This window comes from Cheilinus undulatus, linkage group 10, assembly GCF_018320785.1.
Source record: "Cheilinus undulatus linkage group 10, ASM1832078v1, whole genome shotgun sequence".
Classification (NCBI taxonomy): Eukaryota; Metazoa; Chordata; class Actinopteri; order Labriformes; family Labridae; genus Cheilinus; species Cheilinus undulatus.
In genome coordinates, this window is record NC_054874.1 from 13,121,513 (window position 1) to 13,145,042 (window position 23,530).

Sequence of the window (23,530 nt, forward strand, 5' to 3'; positions counted from 1 at the left end):
TATTAATTAATTTCTATCAAAATTCCAGTAAAAATATCCAAACGGTTAAACGTTTCAATGGTTAAATGCACTGCAAGGCTCTATCAGATTCATTCTAGGGATTAGCTGACCACACTATAATGACTCCAGAATTATCTGAAAAACCACGGTGCTATTTAAAAAACTGTTGAAAGGTCTCATTAAAAAAAAAAAATAAATAAATAAATATATATATATATATATTTATATATATATATTAACCCGGTTTGTCCATTTTTTAATAGCTGACCAAAAATAAAAAAAAGAATAATTATTATGAATTAAAGCATGAATTAAAGCAGGTTTCCAACCCATTTTCCTTAGCCTTTTAACATTGCCACACAAGTTAAAACTGAATTATCCTTGTTTCATTTGTAGTTGTTCCCACTCTGAGACTCACATGAGGCTCTTTCATATGTATAAAAAACATTCAATTACCTTGAGTCACCATAATTAAATACACATTGCTTTTATTCAGTTAAACATTTTTTATTTCATGGAAATACAACATAATTTCAAATCCTTTGCAGGACCATTGTTGTACATGTTATATTCTTTTTCTCCATTTTTTTGTTTGTACTTCAAAACATGGTCACTTGTACAACAATATCATAAACAAAGCCTCATGTCACAAATGGAGCCATTGTTGACAATAAATTACACTTGCCATGCTAAGGTTTTGAGATGATACAGGGTACCTTCAGTTTTACTAGATTAACCTTTAAAATGAACAATATGTCAGAGTTGAATAAATATAATAAAAAGACACCAGAGTTACAAAAGAAACGTTCTTCAGTCAAAACGAAGCAGAAAAAAAGATCACAGGGCTGTTTGGGAAGGGTTTCTTCTTCATTTCCGTTTGTTTCCTTCATAAGAAAAAAATAGGGACAATTTTTTGCATATTTTGTTAACACTGCTATACCTAAAGAAAAAAAATCAACAATAGTAAATACTGACTATATTAAGGGAACCGCCCTGTAATTATAGCTGACATTTTAGTTATGATTTTTTCGTTATGTGCAGTATAGGTCTGCAAGACCAACATCACCCACTCACACTCAAAACAGGTTAATCTAGTACAGCACTGTCTTTATACAACCTAGAGGTATTTTCTAATCTTGTTTCTTTTGTTTTTTAACCTTGAAAAAGCAACACATTTACCCAGATGAAGATGTTTTTTTTTCTCCAAACTGTAAATAATATCACTGTATTCATTTACAGAATATAAAAATCTTTCCAGCAGACAAAAAGAAAATAAAACAGTTGATGAGGTTTCCATCCAGTAGTAAAGAGGCAAGTATACCAAGGATGTGTAAATTAAAAATATTAATAATTAAAAACATGAACAATTACAACACTCAACACTTCACTTAGTTCAACAGTGAAATTTACAGTGGGACTGGTACCAAATTAAAATGTGTTTTAGGAGGAAACCAAATGCAGGAGGGTTAAGATAAATAAAAGCAAATCAAGTTCGCTATGTACTGTCATTCCTCTGAAAGCAAGCAGGTGAAGGAAAATTAAGAGGAGAGTTTTCAAATGCATTGTGATAAGACGTTATGTTTCATGGACATGGGCAGATCATCATAAAATAAGAGAAGACGTTTAATGAATCACAATAAACAGGTCTGGGTCTTAATGGTGCTTTTTCATCTGTAGTACCGGCTCGACTCAACTTGGCTCTACTCAGTTTTGGTACCAGGGATCTTGTTTTCCATGACAGTACAGACCTGTTACAGAAACTGACTGCTGTGAAGCCTGCAAAAGCTAATCAGACCAGGAGGCAAATATTAGTCAGGGGCCTATGACTAATGCTGATGATTCAAAGTGGACACATAATGATTACTGAATTACTTCTCAAGAGGACCCATTTCCACGTCCTTTCAGAGGAATGCGTCTGTGGATAGGCCTGCTTGCAAGTACCTTTTCTGGTTGCAACATCTGATTTGGCTGACAGCTGCATGTAAGCAGGCTCAATTTCAAACAAGCAATGGAAAATACACTTCATAAAGTAAGTTGCAGGCATTTCATGTTAATGAAGGGAGTTTATGGACAGCATCATGTATTTAGCACTGGCATCCAGGAACTAAAATGTCCTTTTTGCCATCTAGCGAGAGGTGGGACTGGGCAGGGCAGATTGGGAAATGTCACATGTAAGCATATGCCAGAGGTGGAAAAAGTATATGGCTATCAAACTCAAGTAAAAGTACTGGTCTATAAATCTACACTAGTAAAAAGTATTTAATCTAAAGTACCAGTTCTGTACCTTATTAGAGATTAAAAAAATAGAACCGAGATGAGTCAAGGCGGTACCACAGAGTGAACAAGCACCAACAGATGATAAAGATGATGGTAGCACAGGCTTACTGGTACCTGTGCTAGTCCTGTTGTAACAATTAAGAGCACCATGTTCCACTTAAAATATATTTAAGTAACTAAGAAAATTAATTATTTGTGTAATTATTTAGAATTTCATCATAATTGTTTTAGATTTACAGTTGCCTCAGCTCTTCATTGCAAATTCTGGAAGGCATTAAGGCTGGGACGAGCGGCTTTAGAACCAGAATGGAGTTACTGTTTTGGCAATCGAGTCAGTGATCCAATCCACAGATGTGCAGCGGAAGGAAAAAGAGAAGGCATGCATGAGTCTGTGTGAAAGCCACATAGATAGCAAAATAACAAAAGATAAGGTGTGAATATGCACCTCTGCCTCTAGACTGATCAACCTCTGATTGGCTTTGAGAATTAAAAGTCATATTATAGATATAGGAACATCTTACGTGGGTTGGTCTTTAAATTCTTAAAGCCTGACCTAAACCTCTACAAGCCCAGGCAGAGGCAGAAATTCATATCACAGCTATGTATGTGTGAGTGCACTATGTGTGGGGGGGTCTTTTTCAACAAGTGGTAGCCAGGGATTGGTGTATAGGAGGCTGGAAACAGCGAACATGCTCCACAGTGGAACTGTCCGTCTCCACCGCCTTCATATACTTGTTGAGGATGGCAAAGATCTCGTTGTTTAGGATCTGGTACTTTCTAATGCGGTCTGCCATCTTCTTCAGGGGCTGCCGAGGAAACAGAACAGAAAATGAATTAGTCAGACAATATCAAGAAAAGTGTTGTGTGAGTATGTGGAGCTGATGCAGTTTACCCACCACATTTTTGATGATCTCATCCTTGCCGTCCTGTCTTTGGACTTTAAGCAGATGGTAGCAGAAGTCAAAGAGGTCAAAACGGCGCTGCTGTCCCAACAGTACGATGATGGCACAGCCGGCCCAGTTCAGACCGTCACCAAAGCACTGCCTGGAAAGCAAAGGATGAGTAACACATGAGTATGGTGTCCTTTTAAGGATGTGAAGGATTATAGAATAATCTGATCTGATGCCTGATTAAAACAAAGCTGGCAGTGGCTCTTTAATTGTACTTTGCGACCCCTCTAATATTTTCTGAGTAATGTTAATGTCTCTGAAAGCAGAGCATTTAGACTGAAATTCCCTGTTTATGAGACAAAAATAAGATTAATTAAAGGTAAGTATTGGAGTCTCATGGCTGACACTCAAAAACTTCCAGGTTGCTTCACTAAGTTAGGAACCTTTCTGAGCAAACAGGACGATTTGAAAGGACCCTTGTTTTGACTGTTTCTTCTCATTTTTCACTGCAAGCCTCACTGCCACCTATACTGGCGGCAAACACTGCCAAATATGATTGCCTTTTTGTCCGTTCAGATGTTTGTGTTGTGCATTTACATGTACTGAACTGTGGCCCCTGAATTGTGATGACTTAAGACGTCTCCCCTAGTCTCTTCTGATGTAATTTTTCAGCTTTAGCTAAAATGATCAATGCCAGACTTGAGCCCAGGTGTGGCCACATATATCCCAACAACTCCCCACTTTAATTTTCTTTTATTTTAGGGATTTCCTATTCCAATAGAGTTGGAGTAAAGTTTAAGTTTGGGGTTGAGTTTTGGTTTTGAATGTTTTGTTTTCTACAGAGGTTGCAGACACCCATACTGCAACGTCATGGTCTCCCGAAAAGTCTGCCTCCCTTAGAAAACTTTTCTGCCTTTACCAAAAGTTAAAGTATTTGCAATATGCTTAAAGAAGAAGTCCCTGAATGAAAAAAAAAACATTCAAAAAGAAACAAAAATGTAAAACAAGGACATAAACTCCTGCAGGAAAAGAGCCTGCGGGATATGCATCCTATTTTTCAGAGTTCATATGCAGTCCATACTGTCAAACTAAGATTTAACTTAAGGAGACTCACATTCTCATGTTTGGCTAGATATGAGGTTGACACTTAATACAGACAAACTCTGAACGGAAGCCAGGTTACCACTCACTCTGCTGTAAACTCGTGTGTGCCCACAGGGATGCAGTAGACAAACTGCATGGCGCTCCACAAGCGATGGAACTCCATACACTCATCAACATGCATCACCCCATTGGTTGGTGGGGGCCCACGCCACACTCCATCCTGCAGGAAACTGCGGATACGTGTCAGGATGACCTCGAACATGGAGAGGCCGCAGCACAGTCGCTCTTTGGTAAGCAGGTCCCCTTCCCGGGCAATTGCAATTTGCTGATATAAAAAAAACACCACACTTAATTTTAGTGATATATCTTTGATACAGCATGCAGATTTAGAAAAATACACTATCTAAACAGTCAGACCACATTTTGCATATTTATGTATTTGAGTATTTATTTGTGTTGTTCCTACGTTAGGGTCTAAAACATGACATTTGAGAAAAATGCATTAAAATTCTACATTTGCGTACATGCGTTTTTTTAAATATGCAAACTGACTGACCACTACAGGTTAAAACCAAGCTGCTACAACCGAATATTCGCTCACAGGCCTAGTGTCAAGTGACATCTTTAGTGCAAGATGTGAACAGACCGTTGGGAACTGTATAGTAGGTATGAATATATATGTACATGCATATTGTGTAATATTGGCTGGTTGGTGGGTGGCTAGGCTTGGGGGAGCATTAACTGTTAGTGATTGTGATTGTGAGCGTGGGGAGTAGGTGTCTTTGTGTTTAAATGTTTTTGTATTATGTACTGGATTTACCTCTAATTATGATTTTGTATTACTGATGATTATGTTTACGTTTTGTAAGGACCCCCTCAAAAATGAGAGGATGCATCTCAAGGGGCTATCCTTGAAATAAACAATAAACAAACAGATTTTCCATCTCTTTGTATTATCTGTAAACAGGGATTAGTAACTCCTTAAAGGAGGAAAACACTAAGTGTTAGGTCTCACCTGTGGGGTTCCCAACCTCTCTATTAGAGGCACAAGGTGGAGAGGGGCATATTTCGCTTCAAGCCGCTTCATCCTCACCTCCAGACGCTCTCCCTCTTAAGGAACAAAAACACACAGATAGGGTCGACACATGTCTAAACTTTGATAAGATTAAAAAAAAAAAATCAAGACAATACTTATACCTGTTTTGATAATGAGAAGAAAACACTGGCTGACACTATTTTTTCAATACCAAAACTTGAAAGCAGACTGTCAAACTTGCACAAGTACGTCACCAAAGTTACCCAACCATTGCCAGTGTATAAGTGTGATTTAGACAGTATGCTCTCTTGTTCACCCGTAGCACTGTTTGGTTAAAATATACCAAATCTGCCATTTTTTAAAAGCTTTCAAAAATATCAATCAATAAAATAATGTTGACTGCATCACTGCAAAACACATGGTATCATAAATTATTAACAATCTTTCAACCTTACACTACACAAAAATGGCAAATTTCATCTACCTCTCACTTTCAGCCTGTAGCCCTGTTTGTTTACCTTTGATGTAGACACGGGGCAGAATGTTCTGGAAGGGGGCGGCATGGAGCAGGTCACATACTTCCTCCTGCGACTAAGATTCAAACACAACACAACAAAGGGTCATGTGAAGTTCACTCCTCACTTTGTGTTGTGGACATCCTTGATAGAGCATGCAAAAATTTAATTGCCAACCCATGATGGGTTGGCAATTAAAAGAGGCTTTCAAGTTCCTTTAACCTGACCACAGAAATTCAATGTCAGAGCTGTGCTAAAATCAGTGTTTAAAGTATATTTAAATGCTAATCAAAAACAGACATGGGACAGTAGATTACTTCGCTCTATAGGCAGCTTATGCACAGACAGAGATAAGGGAATTTGTCTGCTGAAGGCATGGTAACAAGCCACAATTAGCAAGTGATAACTTGCCTCACTCCTAAGAACAACATCCCATGTAATCTTGTTTAGCAGCAAGAGGTCATGTTTACAACCATCTCGATAAACTCTTATTGGTCAAAGGAAAATGTCAGTCAGTATGTTTACATGCGTGGTATAAGCAATAAGACCACGTGCACTGGACTGCTGTCCTTTTCAGGTTGACATGCACAGTCGAAGAATCCATCCTTAAACTGGAAAATGCTCGGCGTCCCTATGGTAAGTGGCGATATACCCATTCTGGCTTGCGTCTATGGACCGTCCTGCGGTTGACCGCGGTAACAAGTCAGCAAACCTTTCTGCTCTGTACATTATGTACAGACCCTGTGTTTTACTTTTGCTACAGTTGAGCTGTCACTGCCCCAGCGGTTCCCAACCTGGGGTCCAAGCACCCCTAGGGGGGGCAGAGATTTTGGGAAATATGTATGAGGAGATGTGACAAAGTTCCAGAATGACAACCACCACCACAGCCCTCCATTGATCTGGGCTTAATGGTGGAGTGGCTAGATGGATGCCTCTCCTCGAAGAATAAATGTAAGCCTGCTTGGAGTTTGCAAAAAACTCCATGTGTAAGCCAAGCAAAACCTTATCCCATCTCCGCACAGGATCTCTGGAGCTGAGTCAGAGTGACTATCAGGTACTTGGCCTCCTCTCTTCCTAAGGCCCTTCTCCCAAATGCTCAGTTTGGCCAAGCAAACTTGCTCTTGAAAGAGTCCTGATTGGGCCAAACTTCTGTGGCAAAGACCACCACCACCACCACTGTGGTCTTGGGAACCTTCAGTGCAGCAGAACTTCTATTGAAGCCTTCCCTAGATCTGTGCCTTGCAACAATCCTGTCTCTGAGCTCTGCAGGCAGTTCATTTGACCTCATGGCTTAGTTTTTGCTCTGATATAAATTGTTGGCTTTGGGGCCTTTATAGAGAGGTGTGTGCCTTTCCAAATCATGTCCAATCATGAAAAATCTCAGCAAAGATCAAGAGAAAAGGGAGGCACCTGAGCTCAATTTCAAGTGATTACAAGGGTCATCCACACACATGGTTCTGTATGTGACTGCCTGGCCAACTGATTATACTTTCAGAGCCATACAGAGTTGTGTCAGCGGAGAAGCGGCAACATCTAATGGCAGTTCATAGAGCAATGTGGACCTCTGCTGACGCCATGCTCTGTCTATACCTTCTTAGGGGGAGTAGGTGGAGCTACTCCTCTCCCCTGTCTGGCATTTCAACAGGCATCCCAGATAGTTGCGGTCAGCCCGATTGTAGTATCAGGTTGCAACTTAACAAAACTGAAAAAAGTGAAGGGGGTATAAATACTTCCTGAATGCACTGTATGTCAATGTGTTTGGCTTCCATAGCTGCCACTTCTTCTTGCCTCTTCTAGGTAGATTTCCTCCCCAATTAAAGGTTTTCACACCTAACCTGCTTGGTCCAGCTGAAATGAACTCAAGTTCTTTAACTGAGTTGGTTTGGTTTGCTTGTGCTGGTTTGAAAGTTGTCCAATGAACCCTGGTGCTGGCATGTTTTAAAGTCCAGCTTTAGTCAGACTAACACAATAACTCAATTGTTTATGACTGCATGCAAATATACTGGGTGTGTTAGTGGTAATATCTGCTATATTAAGTGTGAGTGCTAAGGGGTTGCCATCATGATTGTTAGTCAACACATGCTATGAATCAAACTAGAGAAGGAACATCCTGATACTACAAGAGTGATGGATGGAAGAGAGAGCCATGCAATGAAAATAAGAACACATCCACCCACCCAAAAACACCTATAGGTAGGCCAACCCATCATATGCACTCTATACGCATGCACCCACACATACATGCTCACAAGTAAGAGAAGTCAGACAGAGACGGTGGAAAAATTGACAGCTAAGTGTAGGCATGTTGAAAGGCATCACAAGAGCCCAGAGCCAGAAGAGAATAGAGGAAAAAGAGTAGAGTTAAACACAACACTGTTCCAGCAACCAAGGAAAGATATACCTTTCCCATGGAAGCCAAAGGCATAAATACTACAACATAGGAGCCAAATATGTGGTTTTACAAATTCAATATCTGGTTCAAGTGATAGTAATTTCTTAGTTTGCTTTTTGGGTCAAAAATTAACATTTTGCATTGTCCACGGGCGACAGGACATCCTCAGTTTCAAGCCCTAAACTGTCTCAGTCCTTTGGCTTCCATTGCTGATTGCATATAAAACTGTGTGCGCCAACCCAACATGATAAATAAATTGAGAGAAAAAGCAGAAGACAGCAGCCCAAAACCACAAAGATACAAGAGAGAAAAAGGCATATTGTGCCTTTGTGACAGCAATAACAAAACCTAAATCCTTACCACCTGTGGTAGATGCCAGCGTGTAATGAAAAGTAGAGTTTTGTTTCAGAAAAAAATAACATTACAGATTAAACATTCTTGAAGGGGCTCATGGACTGGGAGTGTTTGTGTCCACAACATCTGATTTTGGATTTGGATCAAAAGTATAAAGGGGGCAGAAACCTTCAGACACCAAAGTTATTGGCCACCCAAACAAAAAACATGGCAGTGAAGACGATTTATATGGCAGTGGTAATGTTTATTGAGCATACACCTTGGACCTCAGAGGGAATTAACAGATCAAAACAATAAGAAAGAGGAACCAGTGTTGGGTGTGACACATTAAAAGGTAATCCATTAGAGTACTCAGATAATGCTTTCGTTTTAATGAGTTAACTGTGGCTTTTAATTGGCAAACTCAAATACAAATGCATTACCCCCATTTAACCTCCTTTCACTACCTTCCTCAGTTTTTTAATTGTACTTTCTCCTCCCTGTGTTTTTAAACCCTACATGATATCACAGACGCTGGAATCCCCCGATCATTTCGTTCTGACTGTCAAAGTTGAAGGTCAGCGTTGACTGGGCTATTTTGAAATTGCGAACGCTCTACCCCTAAATGTTAAGCTCTACCCAGCATTACTTGTATTCAAATCCAGCCCAGAAAATACAATTTCATTCTCCAGCTTTTGGCTCTGCTTGAAAAATGCTTACTTTTCTATTGTTAGTAATATTGTAACTTTTTCCATTCGATTTCTTTTATGTTCTGGATTTAGTTTTCATTGTACAGCACCCAGATCTTCTTTTTTGTTTTAAATGTGCTTTAGAAATAAATTTGGATTACATTGGAAAAAATGCCCCATTTAAATTTACATTTTGCTGCCACCAAAGCTTCATCACTGTTTGCGTTCCTCTAACTTGTTGGTATAGTGGCAGGTAGCTGCATGCTAGCAAAAGGTAAACACAGCTGTTCAAGTATGCATGCATGGCCAGCTGATTTAGCTAGTGCAATGGCAGAGAGGACAGCAACTCTTTGTAAATATCAACATTATGTTGTACTTTTTGATAAAAGAGGCAAAAAATCATTGAAATGTAAGTTCATTAGGTCCTTTGCATTGTTTTCATTGAAAAAGCTGTGCTGAAAAGTCAATTCAAAGAGGTATGCAGTATTACGCACAAGCTGTGAGTAATACTGTATGACATCTGTCAGTTTGCAATCATGTCAAAGAGCCATAAAATTGCTTGTCTATTGTTCCAGACACAGGACTGCAAAGTATCAGTTGAAGGGCCAGTGGTTCCCAGAGAGTGGGTTGGGGCTCAAAAGTGGGTTGTGGAGCTGTTTCAAGTGGGTCACAAATGTTCCCTGAAAGCCAAAGTAGTAGTAGACATGCATCCATATGTATCATTTCACTCATTTTACCATTGTAAGAAGTAGAGCTTCAGTAATCAAATCTTTTTGTAATCCGAGTACTCTATCGATTCTTCTGTCGATTAATCAAGCACTCTAATAACAAATATTGCATTTTTTAAAAATCCATCCCTTTTGCTTTTCTTTTCAGCAGAAATAGTACTACACAAATGAGAAATACAATGGGTCCTTTAAATGGATTACTTGTATGTTAACTGCTATGCTATATTTTTTCAAATACATTTTAAAGGTTGGAAATGGCTGTAAAATGATGGTTGAGTTGGCACGTTCAAAGGCAGATGTATAGTCGGCTATGTGCCTTTTTATATCTGTAGCTGACTGATAACATAAATTTAAAGTATCGCTACCCAACACTGAGAGGAACACAGTTTGGAGAGAAATGACAGTATATGGATAAAAATGTCTTACCAATGCTTGCTCAATGAGAAGGCAGAAGAGAATGGCATTCCCAACCTCCCTTAAGCTTTGGAAAACATCTGTCTTCAGCTCAGCATACTCAATAATATCCTTGAGCTGATGGTGGAAGAACTCCAGGATCCCTAAAATGAAAAAGCGCAGACATTATTCCTTTCTAAATCCATATTTCTTAGGAAGTGTACTATTAAACAATCTTTTTGTTCCGTCTGTGTAATGTACTGTACAGCCAAGCAGTTAAGTGCCCTCTGATACTTCATTATGTCATTGCTAATCTATGGCCACCTGGATGAATCAGGATGATGTCAGCATGTCTGCCCAGCTGCCCTGGCCTACATTTGGACCAAGCATCAGGCCCTCGCAGCAGACGACTGGAGGATCATTAACCGCTGACCGTGAGATCACAGGCAGTAAGCCAGGTACAGAACTCTGGGTACAGAACATCAGTAATCCACAGATTAACTCAGCGCTCCTCATAAGCATGACTGACTGGCCTCTAATCTGCACACAGAGATCTGGGCAAAATTGATGGAAGCAACATAAAAGAGTAAAGCATCTCCAACGGTTAAATGGTACAATATTGCATGCCTTATTTTCATTTTAAAACATTTATCTCCCTTTGCAGAGGTAAACAATTTCACTTTCTTATGACAAATAGATCATTTGTGCATCCTTGTGTATTTGTTTTTATTCATGTTGTATAAAACAGCCAATCCCAAACCTCATTTCCATAAAAGCAGAGTTGTTGTTTTCCCCACTGTGTCCTGTATTAGCACATTTACCACCCCACCACACAAGTGCTGAAACTACAGACTGTTTGATTCTGGCGATGCAAACGTTTATATATTGTCAGCATTTTCCTCTGCAGTCTTTGTGCTGCAAGTGTTTACCAGCTGCTTCAAGTGATGTCTTATTCCATTAATGTTTCCTGCTTTCAGACCATGAGTCCCTTAATAAAAGGAGCATGTTTACAAAAACACCGAATGAGTTTGCAAGAAGGGCTTACAAGGCAAAGCATGGTATGAATGGAAGTTCACCAAGTATCATTACATCGTAAATATATCCATCATTCCATCCAGGTAGTTTTTGTAAAGGATGCCATCCTTTTCTCTATCTGAGTGAAAACATTCGATTAAAATGAATGGCCGCAAATGGGAAAGGCGGGGTCTTTTGTGATTTAAAAGCTTAATAAGACAAAAACTGGACAGTTTAACATTTACTAGAAGCACAAATCCAATGACCAGTGAATCTAATTGTGACATTTCATGAAGATAATTAAGAAAACATGAAGATAAAGTGAAAGGTGGACAACAGACCCCATCTTGTGACATCATAAACTGACATTACATCAGTGCCTATAAAAAGTTTTCACCTCCTTGGATTTTTGTACCCTTTTATTGATTTTGTTTTATTGACAAAAAAAACAAACTCTTCAGTGTCAAAGTGAAAACCATATTTCTACTAAGTAATGTAAATCAAATAAGAATATGTAATGTAAAATAAGTAACTGCATAAATATTTGACCCTGTTAAGTCGGTATTTAGTAGATGCACCTTTGGCTGCAATCACTGAGTCTGTGTGGATAGGTTTCAATCAGGCTTGCAAATATGGACCCTGCAAAGGTCTGGTCTTTGACTCAGCTTTTCCAGTATATTTAGCTTGTTGTCCCAAGCCGTGTTTCTCTTAAAAACTGAAGAAGGTTGTCTTCCAATTTTTTTCTTATATTTTGAAGCATTCCATTTACCCTATACCTTTACAAGCCTTCCAGGGCCAGCTGCCAAAGCATCCCCACAGCATGAAGCTGCCACCATGTGATTCTGACTTGGCCAGAATATTTACCTTGTTGTCTTTAAACTAGGGCTGTTAACATTAATCTGACCATAGCCTGTTAAAGAATAAAAGGCAAATTAATCATATGACCAAGTCTGACCACAACTTCCTCCTGTAGTTCTCCAGTGTGAATGTTTACATGCCTGGGAAGAGTGAAGAGTCGAAGGAGATGAGTGTCGAGACTGACCCTAGTCTTCTTAAGAGCATATTTTATGTAAAAAGCTGCAGCAGAAGTTATTCTGTACTTAATACACTTGTCTGCTGATAAAGTTAGCAGTTTGGGGATATTATTACAAACATTACAAGATATTGTAATTTACGAACCCCTACAACTTAGCTGAGATGTTAAAGTTTAAAAACTATAGTTTGCCATGCTTGTACTTCTTTTATCAAATCAAAATGCAAGTAAATGGTAGTATCTTAAATGTATAATTAGTCATGATTATTTAGAGTGTGACTGTGATTAATTTGATTCATTTTCTAATTGATAACCAGCAGTACTTAAAACCATATGCTTTTGGGCATTATCTTGCTGGAAAATAAATGGTAAATGGACTTGAGCTTGTATAGTGCTTTTCTAGTCTGACTACTCAAAACACTTTTAAACCACAGGCCAGACCTACCTATTCACTCCACATTCACACGCTGATAACAGAGGTTGCAATCCATCTGGGTAGGGCATCAGTATTAGCTAATCCCATTCATATGCATCCGTACATTTTAATGCCATCAACGAAGCAGGGGGAGCATTGGGATTAAGTGTCTTGCCCAAGGACGGATCGACATGTGACTGCAGGAGCTGGGGATCGAAACCCATAACCTTCCTGTTGCAGGACCAACTCCACCTACTGAGCCTCAGTCAGCCCAAAAATCTAAATCTAAATCTTCTCCCAAAACAAAATGCTCTCTTGCAGAGTGAATAGGATTGTCCTCCGAATGTTCCTATATTTTGCCATATTCATTCTACCTTTCCAAGCCTTCTAGTGCTGGCTATGACAGACAAAGCAGGACAGATGCATTCACAAAAATCCATCTTTCTCTTTATGAACCTCTATTCAATTTACCATTTGGCAGGCCACTCTTTTTTGCATTGAAATGAAAAAGAATAAAGCCTAAATGTCATGTAAATTGGTGCTGGGAAAGATAAATATAAGGATATATAGTCTTATATGGTATCAATGCACTGTTCCTGTGGGGACTGTAAGCTCACCTGGGGAGCCATACTCATGGCGCGGCAGGCGGCAGATCTTGGGCATGACTTCGATCAGAGTTTTTACATACTGCAGTATGGTGCCCTGTAACTGCAAAGTGACAGGAAAGATAGATAGGACACAGCAGGGGAGAAGAGGAGAGGGCACAAAAGAAGGAACAAAAGATTTCACTGTCAGAGCGCAGCATGCTGAGGGGGTGGGAAATCTCATTGTAGGGATGCAATAGAAAATGAAGATAAATACCAGGCTCTTGACAATCTTCAGCAGCTCCTCCATCACGACTGCAATGCCTTGGTAACCAAGGAGACGGCAGATGGTCTTGAAGTGAGGTGGGCCAACAAAGTTTCTGTAGGAGCTGTATATGTGGGAGTAAGCGATGTTCAGAGGCTGAGGAGAGAAAGAAACAGAGAAATAGTGTCAGTCTGGAACAGCAGAAAAATCGTCTTCCTTTCTTGTGCTTCAAGATCTAAGGAAAATCTTCACAGCAGCACGAGAAGTAAAGGGGCACACCTTGGACCCATACAGGTAGTAAGGCTGCACATTGGCTGGCTTGTCTCTTTGAGGCTCCTGGGTGAAGGGAATGGCTGTGCGTACAAAACTGAAAAGAGAAACATGTTTAAAACCAAAAAGAAAGAAAAGGGCTAGTAAAATGTGTCTCTGTAATAATATAACATCAAACTGACCGGTTTGTGGATCCATTGTAGCAGTAGTTAGGGAGGAAATCAAAGTTGAGTTCCCAGAAGACATGGAGCGTGATTCGTCCATAGGGAGCGGACACGTTGTGGTTGGCCTCCCGGAACATGGCGTCAAAGCTATCCAGGGTCATGTGCTTGGACAGGAGCCGGTGGGTTAGTCTGTTGATCTCCAGCAGCCACTCCAACTCCTGCCAGGGAGAGATACAGCATAAGGATGAGAATACAGAATAAACCTTTGCTTAATGAGAGGTAGTCGTAGAAAGTATCCCTGCTGGGTTATCTTACCACGATGGAAGTGAGGTCCTCGCTCTCAAAGCGGCTGATGGCATGATCCAGGGATTTGTACATCGCTGCTGAGATCCTCTGAGTGATCAGACGGTTCAAGTCGATAGAGCGACCTAGCAGCTGGAAGAAGAAAAAGGGCAATTGTGAAACTGTGGCCTGTTACACCAGCTATTTATGCATAACTAAGGACCTAAGCTAATGGTCAGGACCCAAAAGTGGGTTTGTCTATGCTGTACAGAAGCCCTTAGCAGACATACATCTAGGGTTGGGTATTGTTAGGGTTTTCTTCTGATATTGGTGTTAAATCCATACTTTTTAGAAGGTGCCAGTGCCTAAACCATGCATGAATTGATACTTTTAAGAAAAAAGTCAGCAGCTGAAAATAAAACCTGTCTCAGTATTAGTATAGGTGTAACTCTATTACATAATGTACTTCCTGCCTTTCATTTGGAGTGACAGGGATCATAATGGGGTACCGAAATGAAGCACCAAAATCTGTTTTTATTTGGTACCAGTACAATGTTGGTATGAAATTCTGATACTTATCCCTAAATACATCCATACTTTTTTTCTCCTAAGCTCCAAAGATTGCATAATTTTCAGACATTTTCCCAAGATTTAAACTTATTTATCTTTCTTTCTTGGTGTGGTTTCCCCAGGACAATGTGGCAAATCCATCTGAAATTGCAAAACTTCTATGCTGTCTTGGAAAAATGTAGGGCAAAAAGGCATGGATGTTCTTCAGCTGCTACACACGTTACAAACATGCTTGTTTTGTCCTAACTCTGTTTAATTGTGCTCTTTTCCATCCAGGGTCTAAACTGTAACATCTTTGATTAAATAGAGCAACGCCTGCAAGATTTACAGTCTCTCCTTCTGCTCTGAAATTGCCAGCTGAAAATTGAAATTTTGTGCTCTGATTCGTGTAGGAATGGAGGCGAAACGATGTGGCCCACAGCTGTCAAAGGCTGTTGTTTGGCTGCTCTGAAAATAAAAGCTCTCCATGTCTCATGATTATGAGGGGAGCCTGGAATTTACTGGAAAAGAATTAAAAATCTAACAGATGCAGCATAAACAATGGGCATGCAATGCTGTATGATGTGACATGATATCTGACTCTTGCATGCTGTGAGGATAAAGTGTTACTAGAGGTTTAAATTCCTGGGTAAGTTAGAACTTAAGTACAAACTTTGTTTGAATTCACAAACAGCTGGTGCAAAATTTATGCCCATTATTTATAAAGAAGTCAGAGATCTTTGGCAGCTCAGTTCAAATAAAGGAATCCATCTTCTGGCTCTTGAGGTCAAATTTGTAAACATATTGTCACGTTTATGATGCATTAAGAAACACCTTTGATTATCGAAAAGTATGTTCAAATCCTAAAATGTTTTGACATATAAATGACAACAGGATGAAAGGTCAATTTTGTTTCTTAAGCCATGAAGAAATTAGGATATTTTTATGTCTTCCACATTAATATTTTTCTATGCATCTACTTTTGGTTCATGGTCTTTTTGTCTTCATAACGGTGTCTATTCTGTTTGGGCCAGGCACACAGTTAATTTCATGATGACTGGATAATAAATGACAACAAAACCAATCAATCAGAAGAAGTAGTAAAGCATTATGCTATAGAACACTCTACGTCCAAAATCCTGGAAGAGCTGAACCATAGCGGACTGCTCTCATGTTCCCCATACCTGTACGTGTCTCTGTTTAAGCAGCGTCTCGTAGCGGTTTGATGGAGGGTATGGGATGATCACACCGTAGTTTTTACACTCTGCTCGGAAGCGCTTGTCGAGAAGGACACTGTAAAAACACATAATATTTAGTCCATTAAGTTTCCTGAAAGCTACACTCTTCAGTAACTCCGAATGCAGAAACAGGAAGTAACTTCTTCTACCTTCCAGCCATTGCTTTGTAGTAAGCGAATATCTGGTCTGCTAACTTGTAGACAAACTGGTCAAAGCAGAGATTTACCTATAAGGAAGAAAACAATAAAAAGTGAGTGTTTTGAAAAGGCAAAACTCATGTAGAGATTGGTGAAATTTCATTTCAATTCATATGAGCCACATCGTCATTTACCTCAGCCTCAATTTCATCATACAGGAACTGTTTCTTGAACTTAGTGAGGGCGTAGTAGCCACTGTCGTTATACAGGTCTAGAGGATACAGCACATATCTGCAGGAGGAAAAATAAAGTTAGATAAAAGACTGAAGGTACAAACACAAATGTAATTCATCACTGGATGTTTTCTCTCTAACTGGTTTCCATAAAATTTTAACATACTTTTAGAAATTCAGCAAAAGAAAATGCAAATATCAGCAGGTTTCAGTACACTAATATAATACAAATATTAGTAATTAACATGTCAATCAGTAGATGGCACCACTGGGTTCCTCTAATTTCTTCACTTTACACATCCTTGTTTCCTCTCTCCTAGACTGACCAAGAAATCATTCCCCCTCAAGGATCTAGGAGAAAGGAGGCTTCACAAGGAGCTTCTGCTGCTCAAAGATGCAAATTTCATTTCATATACAGTGCTTTTACAAAGTATTCACCTCCTTTGATGTTTGGCCCTTTTGCTGGTTTAATAATAAAAAGAAAAAAATACAGAGTATTGCTGATTAAAGAAAATATGTAATGTAAAATAAATGACTGCAAAAATATTCAACCCCCTTAAAGTGACTGACCTAATTCAACAAAGGTCCAGCGAGTCGGTGCTTGTGGTCTCAAAATTAACGAATTGGGGATCACCTGAGTGCAGTGAATGTGTCTCAAGTGACTGCAGTATAAAGACACCTAGTATGTCTGGGAGGTCCAGTCACTGGTTAATCAGTATTCCTGGCTCTATTCCTACCACAACACAATCAAGACAAAAGAATACCCCAGGCAACTCAGAGCAAAGGTTATTGAAAAGTTTAAGTCAGGGAATGGATACAAAAAAAAGTCCAAGTCACTGAACATCCTCCGGAGTTCATTTACATCCATCCATCATCAAGAAATGGAAGAAATATGCATGTGTAAATCTGCCTAGATCAGGCCATCCCCACAAACTGAGTCACCATGCAAGAAGGAAACTAGCGAGAGAGGCCACAAAGACTTCTTTGACTACTCGAAAGGTGATGAGACCAAAATGGTGCTTTGTTGCCATTAGGCAAGAAGCTGTGTTTAAAGAAACCAAACACTGCAATTCACCACAGACACAACAACCCAATGGTGAAGCACACTGGCAGCATAAAGCTGTGGGGATGCTTCTCTGCAGCCACTTCTGAAAGGCTTCTGAAGGTAGAGGGCAAAATGAAGGCAGCAAAATACAGGAAAATTCTGGAGGACAATCTTATTCATTCGGCAAGAGAACTACAGCTTGGAAGACAATTTATTACACAGCTAAAGCTACACAGAAATGGTTTAAAGACAACATGGAGTGACTGAGTCAAAACCTAGATCCCAATCTAACAGGGAATATGTGGATGGACTTGAAAAGGGCTGCTCACACCTGATCCTTGTGCAAACTGGCAGAGCTTCAGCAGTTTTGCAAAGAGAATGCAGTAAAATTACAGTGTCCAGACGTGCAAGCCTGATTGAGACCTTTACACACAGACTCAGCACTGTGATTGCAGCCAAGGGTGCATCTACAAAATACTGACTGGAAGGGGGTGAATATTTATGCAATCACTCATTTTGTATAAATCTGTTTTCACTTTGGCATTGATTGGATCTTTAGAGTTCTTTTCAGATTTTCAGTGTTTCCTGTCCCTCTTAAATGTGAAAATTGTTGGATGGGAACCCTACTACTTACTCCATCATAGAGGGCTCTTTCGTCTCCAGGATGTGGTCTGTTAGAATCCAGGGCATGGACATCTCAATGGGGAACTGGATTCTGCGACCCATGGTCAGCTCCAGGAAGAACTCTCTGAACCACAGCTGGGAGAGATCACAGCACTGCTGAAGGGCCTCTGTACAGCGGGAGGTAAGAAGCAGAAAAAGAAATATTTCACATATGTAGAGATCAAAAGGTGATGCAATTCAGCTGAAAACACTTTTGTTAATAAGAGTGCCTTCATATGGTCCACTCACCACTGAAGTTGAGCAGGTGTGTAAAGAAAAAGGAATGTTTGTGGAAGTCTTCGATAGCCGTCACGATGGGTCCATCCAGGCTGCTTCGGAGAGTCTTTTTAGAGCCACTCTTATCTGCTATCAATGATTCCAGCATGGTGCGCACCATGTACAGCTGTAAGGAGAATTTGAGCTTTTAGATTCACGGCTAGATTCAGAGGGGGTAAAAGTGGTAGCCATCAATGTTGTGTAATATAATCTCTTATATCCTCTTCGATCTTCTGTTTGAATAATAGGAGGCAGGAGGATTCACACAGTAAACTGTAGGTCTGGACTTTCAGTAAATCATCAAGTCTCCATTAATATAGCCTGATCGGACATGAGCTATTTGTTCTGTGCCAAATCACTCATGTTTAATGTCTCACCTGTGTGCTTGAGGGTCCTACAGCCCTGCGTGGCACTTTGATGTCAAATCCACCTTTTGGGTCCTTCTCCCCCCTCAGACAGGGGTCATTTGGAGGTTCCCTTGCCCCCTCCCAGTCACAGACAGTTTTTCTTATGGCCTGAAGAACACTATCAACAAGAAAACAGGATGTTCAGAGTGTCTCAGTTCTAAAAAAAAAAAAAGTTAAATTGAACTTTTCTTTAAAAACAGTGGAGTCATTGGATAAATCTTTATGTGTTACTGGGTGCGTACCTAATAAGGACGTTCTTCTTCTTGCGTACAGCCTGGCGCAGAGGTTCTCTGAGGGTCATCTGGGCAAAGTCTTGCAGCGCTGCATAGATGGTATTCCTGATGGCCTGGTTGAAAACTGATTCCATCCGGCCCATCAGAACCTAAACAGTTAATTACATAGCACCATTGTCAATATCACCATCTTGATCTTAAAGGTCTCATATAGTGCAAAATACACCTTCTCAGGCTTTCTAACAAAAACATGTGTGCCTGACCTGTCCACTATTCCCCAAAGATTCAGAAGAATCCCCCCCCCCTCCACTTTCAGAAAATGTGGGCTGAAACAAGCCATTCTCAGATTTTCCTCTCATGATGTCATGTGGGGAGTTAGCCATGCCCCCAGGCTTAGTTTGCCCTCCCCACTGGGAAGAAAGTCCCACCCTCCTCTCCTGATCTTCCTCTCAGGAGGATCAGGAGAGCTACATCCATTAAGCCACATCCATTTCCTGGACAAAATATGTGACTTTTAAGTGCTACTGACCATTAATTTGCCTATAAAGGAATAATTTAATATACAGTGTTTTCATTCACTGTTTTCATAGACTTAAGCACTATTTGCACTGGATTAGTATTACCTGTGGACCTCTGATAATTTGTGAATTACACCCCAACTTCAGTGTGTTGTGCAGTGCAGTCACACAGGATATGTGAAGTCTGTAATGTACTCGGATTTATAAAAAATTTCCAAAGGAAAATATGAAAATGCTGCATGACAGCAGCAATGACTGCACACAGTGAATTTTTATTTCTAAATTCCACTAAAAAATGCAATTTTGTGCCTGTGTTTTGTCTCTGTTTTGTTCATGTAACCTGTCCTACTCATACTGTCCAGAGTTTCCAAAAGATAAAATGGACCAAAGTGTTTTACATTAGGTATGGCACCACTAAAATTCCCAATTTTTCTCAGTGGAGACAGGCATAAACAAATGCTTTTTGTTTATGGGATACAGCAGATAAGTCAGTTTTGGGGGTGGTCTTAAATGCATGACAGGGTATGCATCTGCAGAACCAATACAGTCCAGATGGAGGCATCTCAGACCAACTCTGTATGCAGTCTGAGCTATCAGATATCAAATCATAGATGCATCCACACAAAGCTTTAAGAACAACCACATGGTATCCCAATGCCAAAAAGGATATACATCTCTGCTGATATGTTGTGTAAATGGAGTTGAAGCTTCAGTGGCGTTCTACCTGCAGTCCTTTGATCATAGCAATGACCTCCACCAGGGCAAATTTCTCCTCGCTGGTGTAGTTGTAACGTGTAGCTCGTTCATACTCCTCTGCTGTGCCAGGGCAGTCTTTGTTACAGAATTTATCTGTGGGATGGACCAGCTTCCATGAGTACTGAAAGAGAAAAGGAGAGAAATACTGTAAACACATCAGCCCTACAATGATCAATAGAAAATCTAATTTATGCCAAAACCTGCAACACAACTGTTTTATCCAAGCTCATTTACAAACTCTTTCACTCCGTGGCTTCACTCACAACTTCCATGACATGCGTGCTCCACTTGGACAGCAGCTGCAGGCCCCTCAGAGCCAGGTCAAACAGCTCTCTGTACTCCTCATCAGACTTCTGGCTGTCCAAGCCCGAACCCGTCACCACCTCGCTGTTGCTGTAGCGCGCCAACTCCGAGATGAAACGGATGTGGTCCTCCCTGATCTGCACCATCTGCTCACACAGGTTGTACTGAGGAGAGATGCTGCTCTGGGTGCACGTCCACCTGGGCACGAAACAGAAGAAGAACGAGGTCGAGGGTGGGGGAGCAGATGGTGCGGTGGTCAGGAATAGCAAACCATTTCTGTTGATTACAAAAATAGTTGTCTGGACACTTGGTCTTACTTGGACTTGTTCTCCTCATAGTGAGCGCTGGTCTCAATGTAGCGGGATAGCTCTATCTGCATGTCTCCAAACAGCGGCACCACTTGAAGCTGAAAGCAAGACACAATGATTCACAGTCATATCATGCACACAAAGAAAACATAATTAAAGAGCTGCTGAGGGAGCAAAACTCGTACTTTGAAGAACTTGTCAATCTTGCTCAGGTTGATCCTCTTTTTGGCATCGAGTTTGTAGATATTACTCACGTTCCCGTCCATCAGGTACAGACCAAAGCCCATCACCTGACACAAGAGACATTTTTATTGAAGCCACCAAAGGAGATTAAGCTGACTAACATCCACACTGCGAATAGCATCCATGAAAAATGTAAAAAGTATGTTTACCTTAAGCAGCATGTGTTTCTCACTGGGTGTTAAATACATCTTGTTCTCATAATAATCTACACAAATGTTGACGATGTCTGCCAAAAGCTCCTCGTAACCAGGAATCACCTCCAACTGTTGGTGCAGGCACTGCAGGGTAACAAAGGTAGAGTAACACGTCAACTTCACATAGATTATCCATACAAACTGGGGATAATTTTAAATAGTCTTATATTCAACAAATCATTCAAAAGAACCACATTTGACCACCAAGTGCTAGTAGAAAATACTTGGCAAAGCCAAAGTGGCATTTTGGCCTCTGACTTGGGCTTTGGTAGCAGATTCACAGCAGTTGCAATGTTGAAAAAACACCATCTCAAATCATAGCATATGTTGGTATAATTATTACCTATGAATACAACAGAAACACACTTAAGTAAGTAGACACTTATAATAATAATAATTTAAATAATATTGCAATAGTTCTTAACTTCACAGAAAACAAATTCAGAATTTCAGAGTTTAAAAAAAATGTAAATTAACAAGTAAAAACTTAGAATTTGCAAGTTTATAAAGTCTTAAAATTTTGACATAAGAAACTAAAAAATTTGAAGTTTTTAAATTTGTAAATTACAACATTTTAAGGCAAGATGTACAAGAAACCAAATTGGAAACAGTGGTTGGATATTTGAGTTTTTGACACAAGAAACTCAAAAATTCATAGTTTTGGTTCACATTCATTTAAGACTGTTAAAGTAAAAATATATATAGTTTCTTTTTAGTAAATTTCTGACTTTTTAAACTCGAGAATTTTTAGTTTTCTTGAAAAAAAAAAAACAGATCCTCTTTACCATCATTTTTATTTTTAGAGTTGTCCTAATATGCTCTTGTAATAATGGATAGTTTCTACACATATCTTTTTTCTGTCTGTAAGCCTATTTTGTTGGGTTTTTGTCAATGAGAACAACTAAAATTTATGTGTACTCTTTCCAGGTGGGTCCACGGAGGCTTAGTTTTTTAGATATGAGTAGGGGGCCATAGGGAAAAAAGGTTGAGAGCCACTGTATGAGTCAATATTTATATTTTAAATACTTCAGTGATGCATTAGTAAAGCATAAGACAAGAGGCAACTCATCATCTGTAAGGCATAGTTAAGTGCATGATATGTCATTCATAAACACAGCTATGAATGATTTACTGATGGATTAGTAAAGCTTTAGTACAGGGGTAGACAAGGGTTAATGCTGAGCACGGCATTAGGTGCACAGGTTATGTTCTTTGTATAACGTTTTCTGTTGAGCTTACATAAGTCGATGCTTGCGTGTCTCAAACTAAATTAAAAGTGACATAAATGATAAGAAGAAAATTGTGGATTAAAGAAAAGACATAATCATCAACTCTGAAAAAAGTGAAAACATGAAGTGGATGATACTTTCAAGTTTTCATTCTAAAAGGCAAGGTAAGAAGGAGAAAAAGGAGAATCACGCAAAGACAAAAATGTAGTTATTCAAGAACAGAAGCTCCAGGAAAGAGTGTCACTAAGGGTCTGACCAAATCACCCACTATTTCTATTGTCCAGAAACTGACAAAAAGATTGTTATTCTCTCATGAACAGACTTCAATCTCATGTCCTCATAAAAATTTGAAAATAATTTTTTAAAATCCTGTTAACATAATAATGTGTGTATTTTATCACAGTGTTAGGGTTAGTATGTCAGTGTATTGTACATCACTGGTAAATGAAAAGTCATTCAGTCTTTAAACTGAGGCAGAACAATTGCAAACATCCATCTGGTCCCTGACATTTTAAATAAAATGACAAAAATAGTCTGGACTAGGTTCCTCTTTTCTTCATTATTATCAGTCTTTAGAGTTCATAATACTTAAGCTGGAAGCCTGAACACATCATTGCTCAGCAGGCCAGATTTTAATGTTAAAGTCAATAGCTGAATTGTTCCTTCAGACACTTTCAATTAGCCTAATGTCATATTTGAAATGGTATAAACACACAAGTGAGACTTTCTTCTGTTCCTCTATCTGCTCTGTCTCAAGGTCCCATTTACAAAGTTTAATGCTCTAATCATTTTCAGGCTCCAACACTCTATAAAA

The 23,530-nt window shown here is 39.5% G+C and overlaps 1 protein-coding gene across 1 annotated transcript in view; it reads right to left on the bottom strand.

Moving 5' to 3' along the window:
- Positions 1-521: 521 nt before the first annotated feature.
- Positions 522-23,530, bottom strand: part of cyfip2 (cytoplasmic FMR1 interacting protein 2) — a 45,670-nt gene continuing 22,661 nt past the window's right edge. Inside the window, exons 8-30 of the mRNA XM_041797595.1 lie at positions 21,443-21,571; positions 21,236-21,340; positions 21,060-21,148; positions 20,703-20,940; positions 20,408-20,560; positions 19,175-19,314; positions 18,903-19,050; positions 18,499-18,652; positions 18,221-18,377; positions 16,503-16,599; positions 16,321-16,397; positions 16,118-16,226; positions 14,418-14,537; positions 14,121-14,320; positions 13,948-14,035; positions 13,681-13,824; positions 13,437-13,527; positions 10,391-10,521; positions 5,826-5,898; positions 5,287-5,381; positions 4,358-4,596; positions 3,174-3,321; positions 522-3,083 (exon numbers count right to left, since the gene is read on the bottom strand). Of these exons, the coding sequence (XP_041653529.1) occupies positions 2,916-3,083; positions 3,174-3,321; positions 4,358-4,596; positions 5,287-5,381; positions 5,826-5,898; positions 10,391-10,521; positions 13,437-13,527; positions 13,681-13,824; positions 13,948-14,035; positions 14,121-14,320; positions 14,418-14,537; positions 16,118-16,226; positions 16,321-16,397; positions 16,503-16,599; positions 18,221-18,377; positions 18,499-18,652; positions 18,903-19,050; positions 19,175-19,314; positions 20,408-20,560; positions 20,703-20,940; positions 21,060-21,148; positions 21,236-21,340; positions 21,443-21,571 (3,093 nt within the window). The 3' untranslated portion in view covers positions 522-2,915. The remainder of the gene's footprint in view (positions 3,084-3,173; positions 3,322-4,357; positions 4,597-5,286; positions 5,382-5,825; positions 5,899-10,390; positions 10,522-13,436; positions 13,528-13,680; positions 13,825-13,947; positions 14,036-14,120; positions 14,321-14,417; positions 14,538-16,117; positions 16,227-16,320; positions 16,398-16,502; positions 16,600-18,220; positions 18,378-18,498; positions 18,653-18,902; positions 19,051-19,174; positions 19,315-20,407; positions 20,561-20,702; positions 20,941-21,059; positions 21,149-21,235; positions 21,341-21,442; positions 21,572-23,530) is intronic.